The 22,097-nt window shown below is 41.3% G+C and overlaps 1 protein-coding gene across 12 annotated transcripts in view; it reads right to left on the bottom strand.

Moving 5' to 3' along the window:
• The window catches only part of srcin1a (SRC kinase signaling inhibitor 1a), a 109,718-nt gene that overhangs the window by 11,831 nt on the left and 75,790 nt on the right, over positions 1 to 22,097 (bottom strand). For 6 of the 12 annotated variants that reach the window (XM_025906378.1, XM_025906379.1, XM_025906373.1 and 3 more), the window contains 17 exons: positions 19,924 to 20,119; positions 19,166 to 19,177; positions 18,449 to 18,744; positions 15,812 to 16,632; positions 15,404 to 15,505; positions 14,856 to 14,983; positions 13,282 to 13,302; positions 12,463 to 12,623; positions 10,138 to 10,313; positions 9,054 to 9,184; positions 8,615 to 8,762; positions 7,360 to 7,666; positions 6,958 to 7,219; positions 5,826 to 5,965; positions 5,536 to 5,688; positions 4,968 to 5,096; positions 2,261 to 3,154 (listed from right to left, as the gene is read on the bottom strand). In XM_025906378.1, the coding sequence (XP_025762163.1) occupies positions 2,261 to 3,154; positions 4,968 to 5,096; positions 5,536 to 5,688; positions 5,826 to 5,965; positions 6,958 to 7,219; positions 7,360 to 7,666; positions 8,615 to 8,762; positions 9,054 to 9,184; positions 10,138 to 10,313; positions 12,463 to 12,623; positions 13,282 to 13,302; positions 14,856 to 14,983; positions 15,404 to 15,505; positions 15,812 to 16,632; positions 18,449 to 18,744; positions 19,166 to 19,177; positions 19,924 to 20,119 (4,077 nt within the window). The remainder of the gene's footprint in view (positions 1 to 2,260; positions 3,155 to 4,967; positions 5,097 to 5,535; positions 5,689 to 5,825; positions 5,966 to 6,957; positions 7,220 to 7,359; positions 7,667 to 8,614; positions 8,763 to 9,053; positions 9,185 to 10,137; positions 10,314 to 12,462; positions 12,624 to 13,281; positions 13,303 to 14,855; positions 14,984 to 15,403; positions 15,506 to 15,811; positions 16,633 to 18,448; positions 18,745 to 19,165; positions 19,178 to 19,923; positions 20,120 to 22,097) is intronic. The other 6 variants (XM_025906380.1, XM_025906381.1, XM_025906374.1 and 3 more) reach the window with 6 other exon arrangements.

The following is a 22,097-nucleotide window of genomic DNA, read 5'->3' as shown; positions in this document are numbered from 1 at the left end:
CTTACTACAGAGTTTGAGTCCAGCCTTTATCAAGTCTTTCTCTTGAGACTAATAAGGTTTTTAAGACCTCAGCTTATAGCTGGTATAAAATGGAACTATCCACTTCACAGAGTTTCACTATCTATCAGCAGAAGATGACAAAGACCAGAATATAGAAATGCGGCATCAAAACTGACGTTGCGTAGCTTAGCCTCACCACAGGATCCACGAGGCAGTGTGCTTAATGATCTTTCCTGCTGAGTTACTCTATTGACTCTCTCTAATACACAGAAAAACAAATACACATCCAGTCAAATTTCCATCCAACTGTGCCTCATCTGCACACAGAGACATTAGCTGAAAGGAAAACTAACAAAAGATTAACCCTAATATCAAATAGTCAGTTACCCCTACTACATTAAATCAGAGAAGAAAGACTTGTAACCACCTTCCTTCTGCGCCAAATCCTTTTTTAACGAGAAGCAGAATTTTAAAATTAGATCATAAAATTTGCAAGTAAACTTGCTGTTTGATGTGCTAATTAAAAACTAAACTCTAATGGGTTCTGAAAGTAGATTTCTTGTCAGTGTGAATTTGGTAAGTGTGCCAGCAAATGTTGGACAAGAGTTGGAAGAAGGGTCATGCTGAAATGATGAACGTGGTTGAAGTTGGAGTGATGAAATAATGTGTGAAGACTCTGTAATCCTCAGCCGTGCCCATGGGAATGCTTTCTGGCTCTACATCAGAGGGCTAAAACTCACCATGACAGTGTGACTGTCAAGTATTGCAGCCCTGCCCTGAGTGGTAGGCTACAATCAGAGCAACGGGGAGTGCTACGTAAGCTGTCAAGACCTCTCAGAGAAGTGGCAGCTGACACAGGAATGCTTTTGATAATTACTAATCTTTTGTTGTGTAGCGGTCAGCTGGAGGTGAGCTAAAGCCAGGCCACTGACAACATCTGGTAATAGAGTTGAGCACATGGTCAGTACATATTAATGTGAAGTATATTAGAAGTGATACTAGGCTTTGGTAAGAAATCTTTTGTTTTTTAAACTTATTAGATTGAATTTTCTCTTTGTAGTTTTATCTCGTTAACTGAAAGCAGCTAAACAGTTTAAATGACTCTGTTTATGTCCTTATGATTAAACATTTTGGGTCAGCTGTTTACATGGATTGTAAATTTATGTGGATGGATGAATACGCACTTAATCAAAACAATGTCGCAAAAGTGCTGCATCTGCATTTGTCAGTGGCTCTTTTATCTGTGACGCGTGTCTGAATAGCTCCCCGAGAAAGGATTTCTCACATCAGTTTAGGGCAGAAGTTGCTGTAAATGTGCTATTCTCAATTCCTTGCATTGAAATGATTTGAAAGGGCAGCAATTAAATTCAACTTATTAAAAAGGTTACGAGCCTCGTTCTGTTTATTGTGCTTGAGGTGTTCATATGGGGAACTTCTACTGTGTATGATCTTTTAAAGTGAACATTCACAGAACAGATATATTAGGCTCCATTTAGGGATAACCACTGTAATGTGTGCAACAGGCCCGTTTTTATAAAAGCCATTCTGACTTGTCACAGCAGGGCATTTAAGTAGGCCAACATGAACAATACCGGGACCTGGCCCATGTACATGGAACAGATTCTTAATCTCATTAATAATGTCTCTGTTTACCTTGCAATGACACATCAAAACAGCTGCTGCAAAAAGAGCATAATGTACAACAAAATGATCCTGGATAATGGAAGATACAGCTTAATGTAAATATGTCCTCATGCTACCTTTTAATAAAGCATAACCGCAGTTGTATTGCTTTATGCGTAAAATGATTAGTGAGGAAAAGAGAGTTGAATTTCAGGGCAGAACTAAGATAAGAAATTAAATTAATTAGATTGTACTAACCAGTAAAGAGCAGAAAAGGAGAAGAGGAAAATGCATTTATTTTTTATTGCCTCTTGGTGTAACAAAAGGCAAAATTAGCTAGACTCACAGACAGATAGGAGATACCAGGACAGATCAATAAAAAACAATTAACAACTCTGAGCTCAGCAGGAGAGCAGCCCCAGCACTAATCACAGAACAGACAAGTAGGTAGGAAGTCTGCTGTCTGTCCCCTCTGCACGGTTTCGATTTCAAATACAGTCGCATGCCGGTTTAATCAGGGAGCAGACATCAGAAGCAGGAAAGTGAATTTCCAACAGTCATCCACAGAGAAGAAGAGAAGAAAAAGGAGGATGCTGCTTCAGAGCAGGAATGGACACAGGAGGTGTAAGCAGTAAACCTGGATTGATGATGGACCCGAGGCGGACGGCTTGGGTGGGAGTGGTGGCTTCTTCGCCTCAGTTGGACTACCAGTCGTCGGTACAGGGCTACTGTTGATGACTGTCTGACTGTACAGCTGCTCTCTAGTAGCATGACCACTGATCTCTATCAATGTGTTTTCCAGCTCTCGAATAGTCTCCTCCAAGCTGTCCAGCCTCTTGTAGGTGGCGCGTCGGACATTTTCGGTCATTCTCCTCGGAGTGTCCGCAGAGCTAGTTGACCCATTACGGTTAAGAGTACTGCTTATTGAGCTCAGCTGTATCTCAGGTATTAACCTAATTTCAGGTTTGTGGTGAAATGTCAGCATGCTAGCCCCTGTCTCTATGCCTCTCCTCAGAGCCTCAGCTAGAGACATCTGCTGGCCTGGGGCATGGGAGAATTTTAATTCGAATGTCCCCATAAGGGAATACAGCAGTTCGTAGGCCTCTTTGACAGTTTTTTGTACCTTGAAGAGCACTAGCAGAGGCCGGTGACTCAGCTGAGTTTCAGACAGTTCCTTAGTCTGCGGTGAGATGATTAAAGTGTGAAGAACATCTCCTTTAGTCTCACTGAGCTCTTGGGCCTCAAGAGGAGACACCACTCTCATGTCCAGATCTGTCACCAGCAGGGCAACTTCCTGTTTGAATTCACTATCCGAACACTGTTCTCGCTGTGGAGGACTTTCAAATCCCCCTGAATGCTTTCTCCTTGAAATTATAGTCTTGCCGACTGAATGATGACCAGTCCAATCTTGTGATTGAGTCTCCTCCACAAGGTCATTCCCTAAATCTCTGACAGGATCCTCTGAGTTTGTGAGCGAAGCAGGACAGCACTCTGTCAACACGATGTGGGGGACAGGAGACAAGTGCCCTGCCTATAAATGAAGAAAGCACTTGAGGTTTAAATTTAAACACACTCCAAGCACAAACTTCAAGTGAGATTACAAACCATGGCATTAAAAACACCCAAGCACATCAGAAAGCATGAAAGAAGTATTATCACATCGTATCTAATACCTTTGTAGATAATGCTGTCAGGATGCTCAGTGTATATTCTTTACATACTGGCTCTCACACACAAAAACACATTATTTGCACTTATTATCAATAAGTGCAAATACCTGTTAAGGACTGATGACTTTTATAAACATATGTAAAAAGTTGTGTAACAGGTATAAATGGGAGGGATTAGAAAAATTGTTAATGAACGTACTCAGACTGAATCAAATTACTCACTGTCAGACAAACCTGACTCTTTCAGTTATTGCTTTGGGTTTGCAGCGCATTAACAGCAGAAACCTCTGTATAGCTCCTGCCCATATACACTAGATAAAAGTAAGCTTATAACCCCAGTTCCAAAAAAGTGTGGATGCTTTGTAAAATGGAAATAAAACCAGAAAGCAATGATTTGCAAATCCCAAAAGCAATGTATTTTTCTCAAAATTATTTAACCTGAAATAAAAAGGTGCAACAAAAGGCAGAAAAGAGCATCTTAGAGAGGCAGACCTCAGAAACAAAGGTGGGCAGAGGTTTACCAATCTACATAAAACTGGATTTAAAAAAAGGTGGAACATTTTCAGAATAATGTCCCTGAAAATAAAATGAAAGTCTTTAAATAGCTCAGCCTTTACAGTATTTCATCAAAGGATTTAGACAACCTGGAGAAATCTCTGTGCACAAAGCCAAAAATCAATATTGGATGCCCTCAGGTGGCATTCTCTGTGAATACAGTTCGCTGTGCTATCCACAGCAAACTGCATTCAAATGCAAGCGGAAGCTCTATGATGCAAAGAAGAAGCCAAATGTGAACATGATCCAAAAGAAAATGCCACTATCTTTTGGCCTAAGCTAATTTAAAATCGACTGAGGCAAAGTAGAAAACTGTTCTGTGGTCAAACAAATCAAAATTTGAAATTGGATTTGGAAAACATGGCTGCTGGATCCTCTGGACTAAAGAAAAGAGGAATCATCTGGCTTGTTATCAGAGTTTCGTTCAAAAGCCTGCATCTCTGATGGTATAATGGTGCATTATTGCCATGGAATCAGCAGTTTGCACATCTGGAAAGGGTAATACTGATTTTTAACGCACCAATACTACTTATTGTGCTCTACGCAGTTTGAGCACTCAAAGCATTTTCTTACTACATGCCTCATTTCCACACACATACAAGTGCTTTTTTCTAAGCCTAAACACTTTTTACCTAATGTTCACACACTCTTACTTTGATACTGCATTTATTTCAACAGTAAGGCTCATAGAGTCCGTGTGCTGAACTTGCCTGCTTGCAGTTCAAACATATTACAAACTGAAAATATTTGGCACATAACACAAATGAAAATACCACAAAGAAGACCCATGACTTCTGAGCAGCTAGAATCCTATATCAGACAACAATAAAACAATATTCGAGCAACTAGTCTACTCAGTTCCCAGATATATAAGCTTACATAGTTGCAAACGTTGCCCTGTCCTGACTTTTGAGACATGTTGCTGCCATCAAATTCCAAATTACTTTTTAATTTTTACCTTAAAGTTTTTTTGCACCTTTTTATTTCAGTTTTTATACAGTGTCCCAAGTTTTTTGGAACTGGTGATGTAGTTAATAATTCTTGTGTGTGGTAGCAGGCGCAGAAGTAAAGAGATGGAAACTTAGTAGGTAGATCACTCAGGGTAAGCCAAAGGGTTACCTCACTGCCTGAGGCCTCAGGGGCCCACAGGTCCAGTCTGGATGGGTGTAAACTTTTCATACTGCATGGGCTAACTAGCAGGGAAAGGGGAGCTGGCTTAGAGAGCCTGAGCGGGGCTCTCTCAAATAGCTGAGGAGGAAAAAAGAAAGTTACAAACTGTTATTATCTGCAAAATAAAAACACAGCAGCAGCTGAATTATCAAACTCAATTACTGTTGAGTCTTTACTCTATTCAGTTTCAGCAGGTCATCTCAAACACAGTCCAAGCAGCTATCAGGATCCATCTGTCTGGCTGTGATCTGTGAGCCCTGGGTGATGATGTGTGTGAGTGAGCAGTATGTGATCTTTGGGCTCTCACAGTGCCAGGGGCTGGGGACATATGGCACCTGCTGCTTGAACATGTGGTAATGAGGGTGAGCATATCTGAACAGACATTGTCTGTCTGTGTGCACACAAAGACTTGCTCCAAATTGTGGACGTAACATGAATACTAAAAACATTCCTTTTGTTTTTTTTTTCAATGAACAACAGACTATTGGGGATATTATTAACCTTGTGTTTTCTTTACCTCCAATTCGGCAGCAATTTTCTCCTCCTCTCCCTCCTCTTTCTCTTCAGAAGCCAGTGTGGGAGGTGTTGATGAAGGACGAGGGTTTTCGGACACGGTCCTCCTCAGTTTTATGTGAGGTTTCTGTCCCTCTGTCTCTTCAGATTCAGACTTCTAGAGCCACAAGAACAAAAAAGGGGAAGAACTTGTCCAAAGCTCAAATATATCTATAGGGGAATCTTAATATGATCATTTGTAGATTTAAGGATTAAAACACTGGAATTGTTCAATGCACTATTTTTTTCAGTTACCTTTATGCTTTTTCCAGGAATTAGTGGCTCCCCACTGCGAGTGGTCACTCCTGGAGATGAGGGGAAACTGCGTCTAGGCGGTGGAGGTGGAGGGGACTTGGAGGGTTTCTCTGTTCGATACCGAGGTACCGTAAGCTCATCTGAAAACACAGTAACATGTCATTAGAAACAATTATTAGATTATTAACACAGAATTTTTGAAACAATATCATGCCAACAAATCCAATTTAGCTTATGTATGGAGGAATAAAGGTGAGGCTTTTAAAAAATATGATCACTGTATCAACTGTAAAGGATGGTGGTGGTAGCTTCATGCTCTGGAGCTGTTTTGCTTCCAGTGGTACCAGCACATTGTACAAATCCACAGCTGGAGACAACTGGGTGTTCCAACAGGACGATGACCCCAAACACACATCAAAACTGGTTTTGTAGTGGATACAACAGGCTAACATTAAGCTTCTGGAATGGCCTTCCCAAATCTCTGAACTCATACATACTTGTTGATGGCTACCACAAGCATAAAGTTGAAGTGTAACTGTGGTGGAATTAAGGCACAGCGGGACCACAGATTGTACTTATGAGCCATTTATTTAGATCACATCACAACACACACCAACCCCTGAGTCCCCGTGTTTTAACTCGGCGGGCGCGATTAAGGATGCTGTGCAGGTGCGTCCACCCTCCCTGCATGGCACGGCAGACCACGCCCCACCACAGTAACTGTTAACCTTTTAAGAGACATTTAACCAAGTATTATTAGAGTGTTTCTATATAACTGAGTATGTATATTTAATCCTGACCCTGTGTGAGGGTCAAACATTCAAATTATTTTTTTTTATTTTATTAAGCCATTAAAGATGTATGCTCTTCAATCAATCTACCCTGGAAAAAGAACAATTAAAAGAAGTAATTAAAAGCCCCAAATTATTATGATATAAGCACAACTGTAAGTTTTAAACATGCAGTTTAATAAACTGATTAAACAACAGAGATTGTTTACTGAAGAATTAAAGATTGGATTCTTTAAAAAAAAATTAATTGGATGCTATGAAACAAAACTCCTTTCCTTGATTCTTGGCTGTCTAATTTGACATCGATCCATCATACTAATGCAGCCTGAGCCTCATCTCACCAGAGCCACGCCTGGACCCTCCCTCTTTCCCAGAAAGCTTGTGCTGGGGCTTGTTGGCACGGTGGTCTGGGGTCGCTGCCCCACTCTGGGGGGTCTGTGTTGATGGTGTGTTGGAGGAGGGCTTAATCTGCTTGGCAGCAAAATCCAAATCTGGAATAGCCTTCATTAGTTCAGCCTGGGTCTCTTCCAACAAACGGTTGATGTCCTGAGCACTGTACTGGGTTAGACTGGCCCGCTTCTCCTCCCAGTCCCGCTCTGCTGCCTGTGAAGTTGAGAGGTGGATATGAGCAGTGTATGAACACAAAACTATGGTCATGCCTCACTGGTTTACTGGTTTGCATCACAAAGTATTTACAGCAGATGGTGAAAAACGTGTAAATAAACAGCAGAAATAATCCCTACCAGTCGAACCTCCATGGACAAAGCTTTGTCAGCAGCAGCACGACGCTCAAGCTCTTCCAGAGCCTTGCCCTTGTGGGGAACAGGAGGATGATTATCCTTGTGAAGGCCGGATGGGTTGCCATGTCCACGGCTGAGGCTGGAGTGAGGGCTCCAATTGGACAAGCTGTTGCCTCCCCCGAGGTCATTGATGGCGAGCGGTGGGCTGGTGGGGATTTCAAAGTCTGCAAACTTTCGCAAGTCCTCGTTGTGCTTGGATGATGAACTAGTGAAGTCTTCATGCTTCTTCCATACTCCCTCATTTGCTTGTCTAGCAAGACAGAAGAAGAATTAATTAATCAACATTTTTAAATGTAACACAAACAACAAACTTGTATTATACAGATCTTGAAATGAAAAGGAATTGCAAATGCTAAAAAAAGATACAAAACAATAAACGCTGAAGGATAAAAACTTCCACTGCTACTGAATGCATTTGCCAACTTACTGTTACCCAAAAAGATGAAAGAATAGAGCAACATTAGATGAGCTCTTTTATCACTGAGATTAATTAAGCCTGAGAGTGAGGCGCTTTTTGGACACAGGGCTGATTAGGAGATAGACAATGGCATGCCGAAGGAAAAAGTCCTTCAAAGTCCTCTAGTCTATACTAACCGCACAATTAAAACTGTTATTCATGTGACTGAAAAGGACATTCATCAGTGTGACATTCAATAATGCCAATTAAGTACAACAATACTGGAAGCTTGACTACACACTTAAAGCTACTGCTTTTCTTCACACTTGATGGATTTAAATCACTTCTATATCTCTTAATGAACTCAGAACAACTCTGACTTAAAAAAAACAGCAAATGTTTAAGCATGAAAGTTTCTGATCTGGATCAACAACATTATCTAAGCAATTTTCTTGGTCAAAGGCCTCTCTCACTGCCTCGTTTTATGAAAATCCATAATGTTCTGCTGGCACACAAGCACATGGGGGTGAAAACATTATGCCTTTGGCACAGGTGGAAATGGAAAAACCGGGCTGACCGGAATTGATTACAAGTGTATACCGGTCAGTCAGTGTTGGACCTATTTAAGAGCTTTCAGATCATACTTAAGAGCTTAAGAATTTACTGGACAAGTGCTTCCTTGTCACTATTTAAAGGGTTATTAAAATCTCTAACTCGATATAAATACAGCTATTAGACTTTAATGTTGTTTTTTTAGTGGAATACAAACTACCAAGTAGGTATTGTTGTACTAGGTCATACTTGCGCATGGTAGCAAGGGTATCAGTTATAGTCTTGCATCGTTTTAACAGGGCATCAAGTCTGTGTGGCTCTTCCTTCAGGAATTTGACAGCTTCCACCTCCACCCGGAGCACCACCCGCATCTTGCTCTGCAGACCTGGGAATTGATCTTCAGGGGAAAGCAACAGATTAACACAGGGAGCCAACTGTGATCCCACAAAAAATATCTATTACATTTTATCCAAAATGTTTTGTGGTAGGCAACCATAACCTTTTTCAATTTAGGTAAATGGTCACTGAGTTCATTGAGACAATGAGTAATCTGAGGGTGATTAAGTGCTACAGATTGGCTGTTCGTGACTACAAGTTAGCCAGTGCATTGATGAGTAACTAGGGCATTATAAGGGCTGTGTTTTCCTTTTTGCGCCAGTGTACAGTGAAATCCACCAGAATGACTCACTTTTCAGCTCCGTGAGTGTTTCTCCCAGCTTTCTGAGAAGAGTGGCCTTCTCCTCCAGCTCCTGCACTGTCACCAGCTTGTGGTTGACAGACGACTCCTTCTGGATCTCCTCCACTGACTTCTCCAGGTCGCTGAGATGGAACAGACAGAAGGCTGAACACCAGGGATTCCTCCGCCACACTTAGATTCGACTGAATATTTATCTCAAAATCATAATATTCAAGTTTCAGCCATGCTTTTGCCAATAAACTGTCTCTCAATCAACTGGGAACTAGATCAACAGTTTGGGCAAGCTGAACTGGAGGAGGTACTGATTAGTTTTGGAAAGTTTCATGCAGCAACTGAGGTAAAAAAAAAAAACCCTTTTAAAATAGCTATATAATATAATGCCTTCAAGAAAACATAAACTACGCAAATATAAATTTGTTAAGCGCTAATGTTGAGTTGATCTAGTCTGGTCCTCAAGACATATGATGAATAAAATTTCAGTGTATAATTAATGAAAATAATTGGCTGCCACTAGCAAGGCAAAGTACCAGACATCGATTAGCAGGGATCATCTAACGGTTCAACTAATTATTCTGAAATCCAAGTGCAGAAACGAGTGACATTCAATAAGTCTTCTTCGACTCACAGAGTGATCCAGCAAATTTCAACACAGTGAAAATTTCCACATACAGGGCTGAAGCAGGTTATCTGATTATTAAATCTCAAGGTAGCTCTTTGGTCTCATTTTGCAGTCACTTTAATTAGTTGTTGGACAGTCGTGTACCTCAGATCTTAATAAGCATCTTGCTCTGTGCCGGGCTTAATTATAGCGACAGTTTTATCCTATCAGTGTGTTGTAAAAAAGACATGAATTTTTCTATGTCTGATTTGATTATAAAATACAAGTTAAAATACATCTTAAACTACACAAATGTCAACCAGTATTCACCTATAGCACAGATTGCATTCATAGATTCTTCTATATTTGGAAACCCCCTTTTTTAAAATTATTACTGGTTTCTATCATCAAGCATGCACTGCTCAACAACCGTTATACAATGCACTGCCAAGGAACAAATCATGTACTGTAACTGACTGGAGTTGCTGGATGATGAGCTCTTCCTCGTTGAGATACTTGAGTCTTTCTTCCTCCACCAGGAGGCGCTGCCTCTGGAGAGGATCCTCCTGCTTCCTCAGGGCATCAGTCACGCGCACATTCAGCTCCGCCTCTGTCCGCTTCAGCAGTGTTCGCACTGAGTCCTGGTTCTCTAGCTGCATGAAAAAAAGCCACACGTTAAAAACACAACATCACAGAAATACACATACGCTCAGCAAATATTTGGAAATTAGCTGTGGGAATGTTAGCCTTCTTGGTCTTTGGAGCATTGCTTGCTGGCGTTATGAAAGCTGCTATTTCATTTATCGCAAAATAATGTCACATTAAGGAGGAGAACTGGAGCTGACTAAGGCTTTACAAAAAACTTCAGCGATTTGCAACAACTGCACACCTTTTTCTACCTTGTCCTCTCGAGGTCAGGTTCTGTGGCATCTTTACTCCATGACCTTCCACATGAGAAGAACACTTAACTCTGTCCTTCAATGTATATTAATTTTCCAGTCAATATTAGTGAGTTTTAGCCTTCATGATGTAATGAACAATATATTCTTGAAACCGCTGTGAGATACAGCCAATACTTCACTTTCTGCTGTCTGTATTTGCATTAGCATGTGCACACAATATTGTTCTAAACACAGAGGGCTGAAATACCCTGAGGAAAATGAAACAGATGCACCAAGCATGAACTCCGCTTGCTTTGTGTTATGAAAGGAATATTCTACAGGACTATGCATGTAACACAACTCCCCAAGATGAAATCACCTAGTAAGCAAGAAAAATGAATAATTGATTATTCTTTTGTTCCAGGAAGTGAAGCAAGACAACAATATCGCTAACATTTATAATTACCCAGTATTCCCTGACATACTGCCAGCAGCAGTGATGTAGATGCATGAGGCCAAAAGCAATACAGTAACACATTAAAGAAAAATGTTTAATGCATCTAGAGAAATAGCATGCTCTGCTGCCTCTGTCTTGCTCAGTTGCCTGTCTCTCCTTTACCCTCTTGCATAATTCATTCACATGTAAAATTGAAGCTGTTGGCCATCGGCACGGGCAGCAATATAGGCCCAGGTGCAGAGGTCACACTCGGGCACACTGACACGCGAACAGCAAACTGTTCTCTCTTCGGTGCATCACAACCGTTGGTGTTTGGCTCGCCATCTCACTGTTTCGCTAGTTGAAAGCAGCCTTGCAACTGCTCTTACGGAACAAATAAAAGCACTACATGCCTATCATCTCTCACTTCCATTACTCAATTTTTCATCCCTTTTCCTGCAAGAAACTCCACTCCTCTGAAAGTGAGAGCATTTATCTCATCTCTTTCTAATTCCTCCTGCAGTAACCATGGCACCACTTCAAGCGGAGATAAATGAAACGCATACAGAAAGGACTTAATTTCCACATTTTGGTTAACTCTTCTTGTGGCTTTCTGTCTAATTCTGCATCTATCTCGACAGGTCTAAGGAGCGAAATGGAAAAAGACGCTCCAAACAAATGCTACTAGCACATCATTCACGCTGATCAAGATAATGCCAGTTCACTTCAGTAAAAAATGGGTTTATCTCAACCCAGAAACAGTGTCCTGGTTTCTCTAAATAATCTACTGAGCATACTGTCAACACTCTTCCTAAGGACTACTTCTTCAGTAGAAACTTGTTAATAACAACTGCTCACAAGACTGTGTAATATGCAGAGTCATCAGTAAAGTGTCTCAGGCAAGGCACGCTGCTGCTGATTTTTTAGAGCGTACATTTGCAAAGCCTTGAGCAACACATACAAATACAAATAACCATTTGCATGTTATTAGGGTAGAGGTGGGGGTGTTAATAATTGTTCACCTTTTCCAATTTGTTTTGATGAGTTATACCACTGTCACAATGAATTTACATTTAGAAATATTGCATTAATATCAGATGTCTTTGTTTCTTTTTATCCTTATTACATATTTATATGTATTTGTTTTTCTGTTGTGCAATAACAAGAATATAACTAACAAAAAAGATGAATGAAAACATTATTTTCCTCCATAGGGAGGAGGAATAGATGTGTCCAGATACATTTTATGTAGTTCTTACATAGTGGCATTCAGTACACAACCACAGAGAGCTCGGTTCACAAACACAGATTGCCATTTGCAGCTATGATAATCTTTTAGATGAGACAAGAAACATGAAATATAAACTCGAATATCAAAGGTATATTTAGAAAAACAAACGGTGTTTGTAGAGCTAGACAATAACCAGTTTTCTAATTCCGAAAGGACAAACCGATGAATAACTTTTAATCGTGAATATCAAATACCTGGATCTTGCGTAGCTGGTTGAGCTGTTTGCGCAGGTCGCTGGCGTTTTGCTGCAGACCGTGAAGATGGAGCTGCATCTGCAAGCGACCAACGCTGTTCACCTGGATTGAGTTAGAAGGTGGCGGCGGCATCAGAGCTAGAGGTGCCGACGGTGTATTTGCTGCCAATCACAGAGCAGGAAACGGGGGTCACCGGGAGGTCGTTGGGAAACAAAGCGGTTAGTTTGTTGGGTTATGCTCCGGTGAGAGTTGCAGCCAGCCAGCATGACACAGTAAAACAATAACACAAATACACACTTGCCATAAAGGCCCAAAGAAATTACATATACAGAAACTCTGGGCACACACACACAGAGGATATAGTGTGTGAATACAAAAAAGTCCCATATTCACAAAACTCTAATTGCCCAGTGGGAGAAATATGAGCTCATGCTATTAGTAACCCATAGAGAAGTGCAATTAGTCTATTCAGCAGTGACACACGGGGATAACCATGCTCTTATCTGAACATAGGCCTTTGTGAGTATGGCCATTGACCCACCAGATATTCTACCACACATATTCACACACCCTCACAAAGGAGTCTTCCACTGTGTGACAAACAAACCTCTGAAATTCGCAAAGGAATAACCAAGCAGAGATTTAAACAGTAGAGACAGAACAAGGGGAGTCTGCTTTCTGGGAAACCAACCAGGAGATAAATAGGAGAATATACACTGCCAGCTACCCAGCAACACCACACACCCATACAGAGGTCAGGGAGCAATGAGAAATGTCTGGAAGGAGTAAAAGGGCGATAGAGTAGGAGATGGAAACTACCTTTCTTCTTCTGTCGTCCGGCTGGAATATAGAAAGAGTGAGCCAGTTACCAAGAAATTAATGAGTAGCAGAGAGACAAAGAGGGAGAGGAAAGTTTAGATTTACAGAATGGTGATCCCGGAGAACATTTTATTGACTATAGCAGAGACAATGGCTGTGGTGATGGCATAAGTCTTCTGGCAGTGATCCAATGCATGAGGAAGCTTCAAAGACAACAGGGTTATAAAATTATGGAGAGACAGGGATGACTGTACAGTATCAAAGGGATGCATCCAGTATACCTATAGGCCTGCAAAAGCTGCAAAACTCCTGTCAGTATTTAACAAATTCTATGATTAAATATTTGTTTCTTATAGAGAATATCTAATATTTTGAAAAATACCTTTGAACACAAAATTGAATTTACATGCCGCCAGCAGAGACAGTCACAAGTGAAGGAATAAACCTTCCAGAGACTTCAAAGCTGTCTTATTTTCTCTTTCTGGAGGTTATGTTTACAATTTGGCATCTCAGTTTATTTAACACATTTCACGAGCTGTCACCAGGTATATTTTTCAATCTCTGACAGATCCGTTCTAGCATTTTGCCTCTGCTTTCCTGTATTTGTACTTAGCAATGCAAAAAAACGTTGCTGTACAATCTCAAAAGAACCAAAGAGTAATTTTCTCATCTGACCGAGCTTTAACAATTCTATTAACCCGATTTGATGCTTGATTTGATGCTTAATTTTGATTATCAAATGATATATTAGACATTTGAAATTAAACTCTTCCACTTAAGAAGTGACAGAAAAGCAAAGACGGTCAAAGAGAAATAGAAAAAAGAGCTATGAATGAGGTGGAAATGTAATTTCTCAGAGAGTGTCCAAAGGGGCTTTAACACTGAACTCATTTGGTTCAATTAAAATAAACCCTGGCAAGTTTTCCTGTGTAATGCAGTTAGTTTTGGATAGCTAGAAGAAAAACTGTCCATGAGAATTATTATGACTTCATAAGCTAAATCTGCTGTTAGATTTGCAATGCTTATAATAAAAAATGCACAGCCAATGTAGGATCGCTGTTTACGATACATGGAAGTATTACCATATAACCTATCATATCACTGATTTATTAAAGATATTTCATCTGATTCAGTGTATTATGCACTATATTTGGCCCATTAACATGTCAATATACATTCCCACTAGAGCTAAAGTGAAATAAAATTCTTTGAATTCTGCTTGGGACGGGACACTCCATTACTGTATATGTAGATAAACATGTTTAAGTTCCAGGGTCAGACTGTATAACTACATATTCACATGTAGTTTGATAGCTAACACATTGTTTGAACACTGCTGGAATAGAACTAAAAGTTCCAAATAAACAATTACCAACTCTATATTTCTAAACTTGACTTCTTATCCACCCTCTTGTAAGAAAGTTACCAAGTTGGCATATATTAGTCTTAAACCAGGAAGTCACCGCCATTGCTAGTTTGGGTACATTCGGGTGCGTGCACAGGGAGCACAGCACAGCAAAGGAAGTGTTAGTAACGGTTGGGTTCACAGGTAACAATTACGCTGCTTTACTCACTTCCAGTGGCGGAGCCATCACTGTTGGTTTCGGTCTTCTCGCTGGAAGAGAAAGGTAATGGCCGTGAAAACTCCGTCCCTTGGTCTGGAGGGCAGCCCGCCATCATGCAGAGACGCAGCAGGCCACATCTGAGGATCAACGGCCACAGGGCAAGGCAATTACAGTGCTAACACTAGAAGCACCACTACTGGATACTATCAGACTGATTACATTAACAAGTTGTCACCTTGTTAATGAAGTCTACTGCATATGTGAGGGTAAAGTGCCCTGATAACAATGGTCAGTGTGAGGAATCAAAATCTCCTGAAAGACTCTAGTAGGTGTCTGTATTTATCAGTGCACTGATCAGCATTGTGCCCTGTGGCTAATGTTTAGTGCTCTGAATTTGTGCTGTGCTCACACGAGGTAATGCACCACTTCACAGCTATGGAGCTTATAATGGCTCTTATAATAGATAATTATCCTGTCGATCATCCTGTTTATGTGTCTAAACTAATGCTGTATCTGTGACTTTCAGAGGGTTAATGGGCTGTAATGGAGAGTCTTACGTGCTGTCACTGTCTGGTGCTCTGGTCAGCACACTCTGGACGAGGCCAGTCAGACTGGCTATCTGCTTCTCCATGGCCTCCATACGCTCCAGGCGATGATCCCTGCGAAAATAACAAACAGCACATCTGTGAAACAAAACACTGAACTCAACACAAACTAAGAGCTGAAAAAACACTTGGATTTGGTGCAAACAGAAAAATATTTGTTTTTAGGGATTTGAAATATGCAAATTTGAATAGGAGATTGTTAAACATGAATTAATAATATGTGTAAAATTTTATCAGGCAGAGAAATATGTAACATCGAGGGGTTTTTTTGTTTGTTTGCTTTTTTCCCCCTGATGCAGTGCATCAGAAGATACAACAAAATACATGAATAAAAACAGAAAAACACTGATTCTTACTGACCTGCTACTGTCAGAATCTTGCCCGGATAACGAAGACCCAAAACCAGATGTGGTGCGGCTGCCCTCTCCAGGTCCAGCTGTTATACACAGAGGGTCAGAACTGGAGCTGGGCCTGGATTTCGGGCTCTCCACAAACACAGAAGAAGAGGCAGAGTCCTTGCGGAAACTCTGTCTGACAGGTGAGGCTCTGGGTGTACTGGAATAAGAGTCCCTGTCCCTCAGCTGCATGTCAGGGATTTTCTGTGGGGATGAGGGTGGCATGCGAAATCCCATGCCCAGAGTGGCAGAAGAGTATGTGTCTGAGTATAGTGAACCTCCAGGCTTGTAGAGCGAGTCTTCCAGGTCTCCCTGGAGAGCAGCAGCTGAGTAGGTGCTGAGGGAGCGCACAGAGCCACGTCGGTACAGGCCAGCGGAAACAGGGAAGCTAAAGGGGTCTCCGATCGTAGCTAATGACTGGGTGGAGGCGATGCTGAGGCGGCCTTCGTGCATCAAGCTGTAGGGATCGGCATATAGCCCCTCATTTTTCATCAGTGCCATGTTTTTAGCAGAAACTTCTTCATCAGGCTTGACATCGCGGCGCTCCAGGATGGCACTAGGTGAAGGGGACAGACCTGCGTTGGCACCGTGGCCGGCCGAGGGATGGTGTGGGTGTCGGGGCTGATCATGTTGGGGATGGGATCCACCGAAGGATGGAGCGCGGCCCCCGCTGTAGGAGAGGCGTGAGCGGGAAGGAGACCCAGAGGATGCTGAGGCGGTGGAGGAAGGAAGCGTATTTAGGCGGCGAGTTGGGGAGGAGTCGCGGGAAGAGTACACCATTTCCCTCTGAAATGAACAAAGAGGGATGAGAGTTACCATGGAGACCAACAGATGAGTGTGCTGTGATTCCCATTATAATGACTATGACTATGACTTGGATCTGGCTGACACCAGACAAGCTGTCAGGATCTGCAGATGCCAAAATATGATGATAAATTTGTTAAACAACAAGACAAATTATTGGTCCAATGGAAGAGATCAGAGATGCTACCTGTGATTTTGTTTATTAGACTAATGATAAAAGGAAATAAAATTGATTGTGTCTACTCAAAATGGAAAGAATCTGCAGGCAACACAAGACCATGTAGTCTCAAATCAGTATATTTATCTACAGCAGGATGATAACATGATTCCAAAGCTCATTCAACCTGAACAGCTCTGAACATTTCTTCACTGAGCTCTTCTTCCCTGCCTTTTGTCTAGTATATTATTGTTAAACATGCCCCAGTGCTATTTTTCACTTCACCTCTGGCTGTGTTCTCCTGCTGCTAATTTACTCCTGTTGTGATTTTTCTAATTTCTGAACCTTTTAAATGTCAAATAGTCTGCTTTTCCTAGTCGCCTATCTACTTTTCTAACTTAAGTCATTCCTGTTTTCATTCATTCTCAGCATCTTAGCAAACAGTTTATTCCAGAGAATATATTATAAAAAGACAGAGCAATCTGTGAGGTTTAGCTTTTGTAACCAAGGATAGGTTCATTCATATACACTGAAAAACCATGGCACTAAAACTAAACCCAAACCAAACCCTTTTCATGGGGTACATAAAAACTATATGGACTTTATAGTTGCTAGCTTTTCCAACAGAAAAAAAAAAAACACTTATTTTTCTGGTTTCAAATAAGATGTGACGATTTAGGCCTTTGTCACACAGGCTTAGAGACCAGTTAATGACCCTTTGGCAACCTCTGGTCGCTGGAGAAAAATGTATATTCCCTGACCAGTTGACAGGTGGTTGCTGATTTTCAGTGGAAGAAATTGCCCGCAAAAGAGGTGGATGTACCAAGAATCGCCTAGCAAACACTAACTAACCACTGGTACTGAAACTTTAAAAAGTGCAATAGAAACTACATCCAGCCTGCAAAATTGGGGCTTTAGCAATAGATTTCACAGTGACCATGAACAACCACTGGCAACGAGTCAAGGAATACTTATTTTTCTAAATCAACTGTTGCCAACTGGTTGCCAGGTGGTCACCAGCTGGTCTTTGGGCCTATGTGGCTACTTGTTGATGTTTTTTGGTGTACACATACTGGTTGGCCACCCTTTCCCCTCTTTTTCCATGTCAATTTCTTGTATGAAATGTTTATGTAAACAAGCACAGTACATGCACTGAAATCATTTTTCATTTTCTGCTTGCATGGTTAACAGGAGTTGTATTCTTAGTATTTTGTGAATAATGCAGATTGTAAGCAGAGTTTTGTATAAAAAAAAACTAAAAAGAAGATCTCCCTCAGGCTCCCTTGATCTTTACTGAAGCAGAAATAGCTTTGAATGTTAAAATATGCTCATTTCACACAGGAACATTGTTCTCTGGTGTCTGCACAGCAACAGATGGCCTACTTGAAGATAAGAAAATACATTTCCAGGAGGAATACCTGTTAAATTACTAACCTGAATATACTGCAATAGCCTGTCAAAGTAACCACTGAAATAATAAAAATAATAAAAGAATGCACTGTTACCTTACCAAAAAGGCACCCCATTATGGTTTTCATTGACAGTTCAGTTGTCAAACTTGCCAGAGATCAGACAAGAATTGTTCTGTGAAATAGCAGAAAACAGGCTGGCCTTTTCACCTCCCAGCTCCATTCTGCTTACCCTCAAGTCTCCGTTGGCCAGGTGTGCGGCAGCGGGATAAGAAGCATAGATGGGTTCTTTGCGGTAAATCTTGATGATGCTGCGATCCTGAATGTCTCTGACATCCTCCAGCTCGTAGAAGACATTACGGGCCTCGTCCTTGATCAGGATGGCTGTGTTGGGTGACTTCAGCATACCTGCTGTCAACTTCTGAGGGAACATGTGCACGATGAGAGCATGCAGCGTATCCAGGCTGGTGAGCTCATGGGTGATGTGCACCCGACGCGTCTCATCTCCATATTGCAGAAACAGCACGCCTAAAAGAGAGCGACGAAGGAGAAGGTGGCTGAGTCAGAAGATGTTGGCTTTAGTGGATGGAGAGAACTAGCAGAGACATTTTGTTGGCTGCAACTGAAATGATACAAATGTTCTGACTCTTGGTATACGAAATCTAGATAACTTTTCTCATCAGATGTCAGCATGACTAATGGCTAAATGAGTACCAAACCCACTCTTATTTTCTTAATGTTAGATTAGGATTGTGAGAGCTAGTTGAGAATTCACAGATAATGCACAAAGATGCATGCACAGGCTGAATTTTTTGCAAGGTTTTCTTTTTGAGTATAAGTTGCACTACCTATGAATAATTAAACTCCCAAACATCCCAACTTCATAAAAAGCTTTCAGCAGATTCTGCAACGATCATGTAAATAAAGATGTGTTTGACGCCTGACTAACCTGAAAATTCATCTTCATACACCATGGGACAAACAAAAAGTCATACACCATGGGACAAACAAAAAAGAACAAACAAAGCAAAGAAAGACCAAGAGTTAAAAGTCAGGCAAAATTAAGTGTCAGTTAATACTGCAGACAAGTTGGGGAGAGAAGAAAACAAAGACATTCGTTAGTGTAGAGACAGGGGAGACAGGCAAGCCTGGTGTGCCACTTCTGCTTGAACTTCTTATTCAGGAATGTCCTAATCAGGTATAGCTCTTTAATTTTACACCCACTTCATTTACCTACGCAAGGTAACTCCACACCTTGCTCTTCATGAATCTGCACCACCTTCACATTAATCCTCTCTACACTCCCAAGGCCCTTTTGTTGTAAAACTGTCCTCGAATGTTCTGCTTTCACACAAGGATATTCTTAGTCCTGTACAGTATGAACTCTGTTACAGTTAAATGAAATGTCACTAAAATAACTATCCTAAGAAAAAAAAGATTATTTTTTTTATTCCATTCTAAAAACTACAAGACATTTTTGAGCTCACAGGGAGCGTACTGCGTCAACACTGAAAAACAAAGTCATACTTTATCAGGTTTGAGTGTTCTGTACATTTTTATAGCAGGTCAATTAGACTAAAGACTGTAAATTCGGTGTGAAAAAACACAATTCCTTCAATTCCTTGTAAGCACAGTGGTTCCCTTCACCAGCTACATGGAGTAAAGAGAAAGCTGCCTTGAGTCCAGCTGGTATGCAGTGATTTTAACCTGGAGATCGTAGCTTATTCTGGCTGGCTGAGCGGGACAGCGGCAGACTCTGGCGAAATCGGTTCATCCGGTTAAACCCAATGGGGATGTCGGCTTCTGACATGGTCTCCAAGGATTCAGCGGAGGCAAAAGACAGCTTGGCAGCCTGGTCGGCAAGACCAGACTGGGTAGACTGGGAGTGGCGTGGACTGCGGCTCTACAGAGAGAAAGGGGACAGAGTAATTTACTGTGAAGTGAAACTGAGGTGGAAAGAATGGATTGGACGGGGCCAGTGGTGTAAGAACAACTTGAAAACAGAAAGCGGGCACACAGTGAGACACCACACAATGAAACACCTAACAAGATTATTGAAGCCCTGGCAATAGTTAAGCTAGCAGCCATTTACAAAGAATTACTGGCGTCACAGTCTCTGACATTAGTTGAATGGTGGAGCAACAAAACATTATATAGCTGTACTCAGTTGGCACAAAACGCCAGGACATCAGCCTTTATGAATCACTTGTAAGGAGAAGTATTAAGCAGAAACTCAGAAAAAGTTAGTGAGACTTTGCACACCTCCCACACGCTCTCATCCAAACTTGTCCATTTGCAGCTACGAACTTTAAATGAATGCTTGTGGGATGGGAGGAGAAGCTCATGCAAATCCCAGGCTGTCACTGTGGGTTTATCCTGCTGGCCTATGCCCAGGCGTCTCTCACTGAAAGACTGTTAGCGCAGCTGGGGCTGAGCTCACTGAACTGTCTCTCTGATCCCCCACCGCTGCAGAGTCTCCTCCAGCTCAGAGGCTGCTGTAATGAGCTCCCAGAATGCTGTCTGCTCATTGTTTGGACGGCAAAAGCAAACGCATCTTTGGCCACAGTGTAGGAGCCATTCCTGTCTCATCCTCCTTGCACCACGAGCACAACACTCTTCTCCCTTTCTAAGAATTTCCCTGTCTTCCTTTCGCTGCCTAAGTCAAGCAGCAGCATGGATCTACTGCTGCTTCCATTAATGTGGTATTTAATTAATGGGAGACTGACAGAAGCAATATGGAGGGCCATATCTGCGCTCATTAAGTCTCAGCAGTGGGCTGTTTGAATTCATTCATAAACACACAACACTGCACAGAATACACAACCACTGTACATCCATTTATGGTTTTGTTAATTGGGTAATAAGCCAGGAAAGCATGCTGAACAAGAAATGAAAGATGCAAACAGAGAATACTTTCAATATGGATTTTTTTTTCAAAAATAATCAATTAACTACTTAATCAGTAAAATGAAAAAATAGCAGGGAAAAAAATCCATCTCAATATCCCAGACAGAGAATTTCAAAAGGGTGGGTTTTGTTTTTACCAGTAGGCAGCATGTGACAGTATACTATCACAGTGGGCAAAATGAATGTAGCACAAGATTAATTTTTTTTAGCCTTGCAGGTGGCACAATTCAATGGATGGCAATGTCACCCTGTCAGATAGTCGATCGACCACCTCGGTGCATACTCAGCTTTTAGATCGATTGCTACAGAATTTTGCACCGACGATCATAGTTCAATTTGTCCAACACTTCCAACTGAACACCAGCCTAGCTTTAGCTTTAGTAGATATCCTTAATATGTAGATGTAAATGATAATAAACATTGCAGTACTCATGCAACTCAATGAGATAAATCTTTTTTACTTATTAAACTTCTGGGAATCGAGTAATTATTCCAGTAGTAAATGGAATAACCAAACAGCAATATATGGGACCTTACATCATGTTAGGTACTGCAGTCATTGGTAATTTGGTCTTTTAATTAGCTGCTGCTGCATGCGTTCACGTGTATGTTTACAAGACAAGTTACAAACCTGCAGCAAGACTAAAAATCCCCACAACAGTTTTTTATAATGTAACCTTACATTCCTTTTGTCGCCATCATACATAATTCAATCACGCAATCATACACAGTGAACTAAACCAGTGATGGTAGCGGCACAGTGTCTGAGCGCACTGAGAAACTGCGATGCTGACAGATAACCCCCACCATGTTTTCTAATAGGGTCATTTATCTAAGCTGTGACCACACCGAGGAACACAGCCAACAGCATCACAGAGGAGGAGGAGGAGCACGCACTGTAGCTTGCATCATTCTGGCCAGAACATCCTACATAGGGACATTAAGGGGTGAGGAAGGTTGGGGGATCAAAATAA

This window comes from Oreochromis niloticus, linkage group LG4 (assembly GCF_001858045.2).
Source record: "Oreochromis niloticus isolate F11D_XX linkage group LG4, O_niloticus_UMD_NMBU, whole genome shotgun sequence".
Lineage (NCBI taxonomy): Eukaryota > Metazoa > Chordata > Actinopteri > Cichliformes > Cichlidae > Oreochromis > Oreochromis niloticus.
This window is presented reverse-complemented; position numbering and strand designations above follow the sequence as displayed.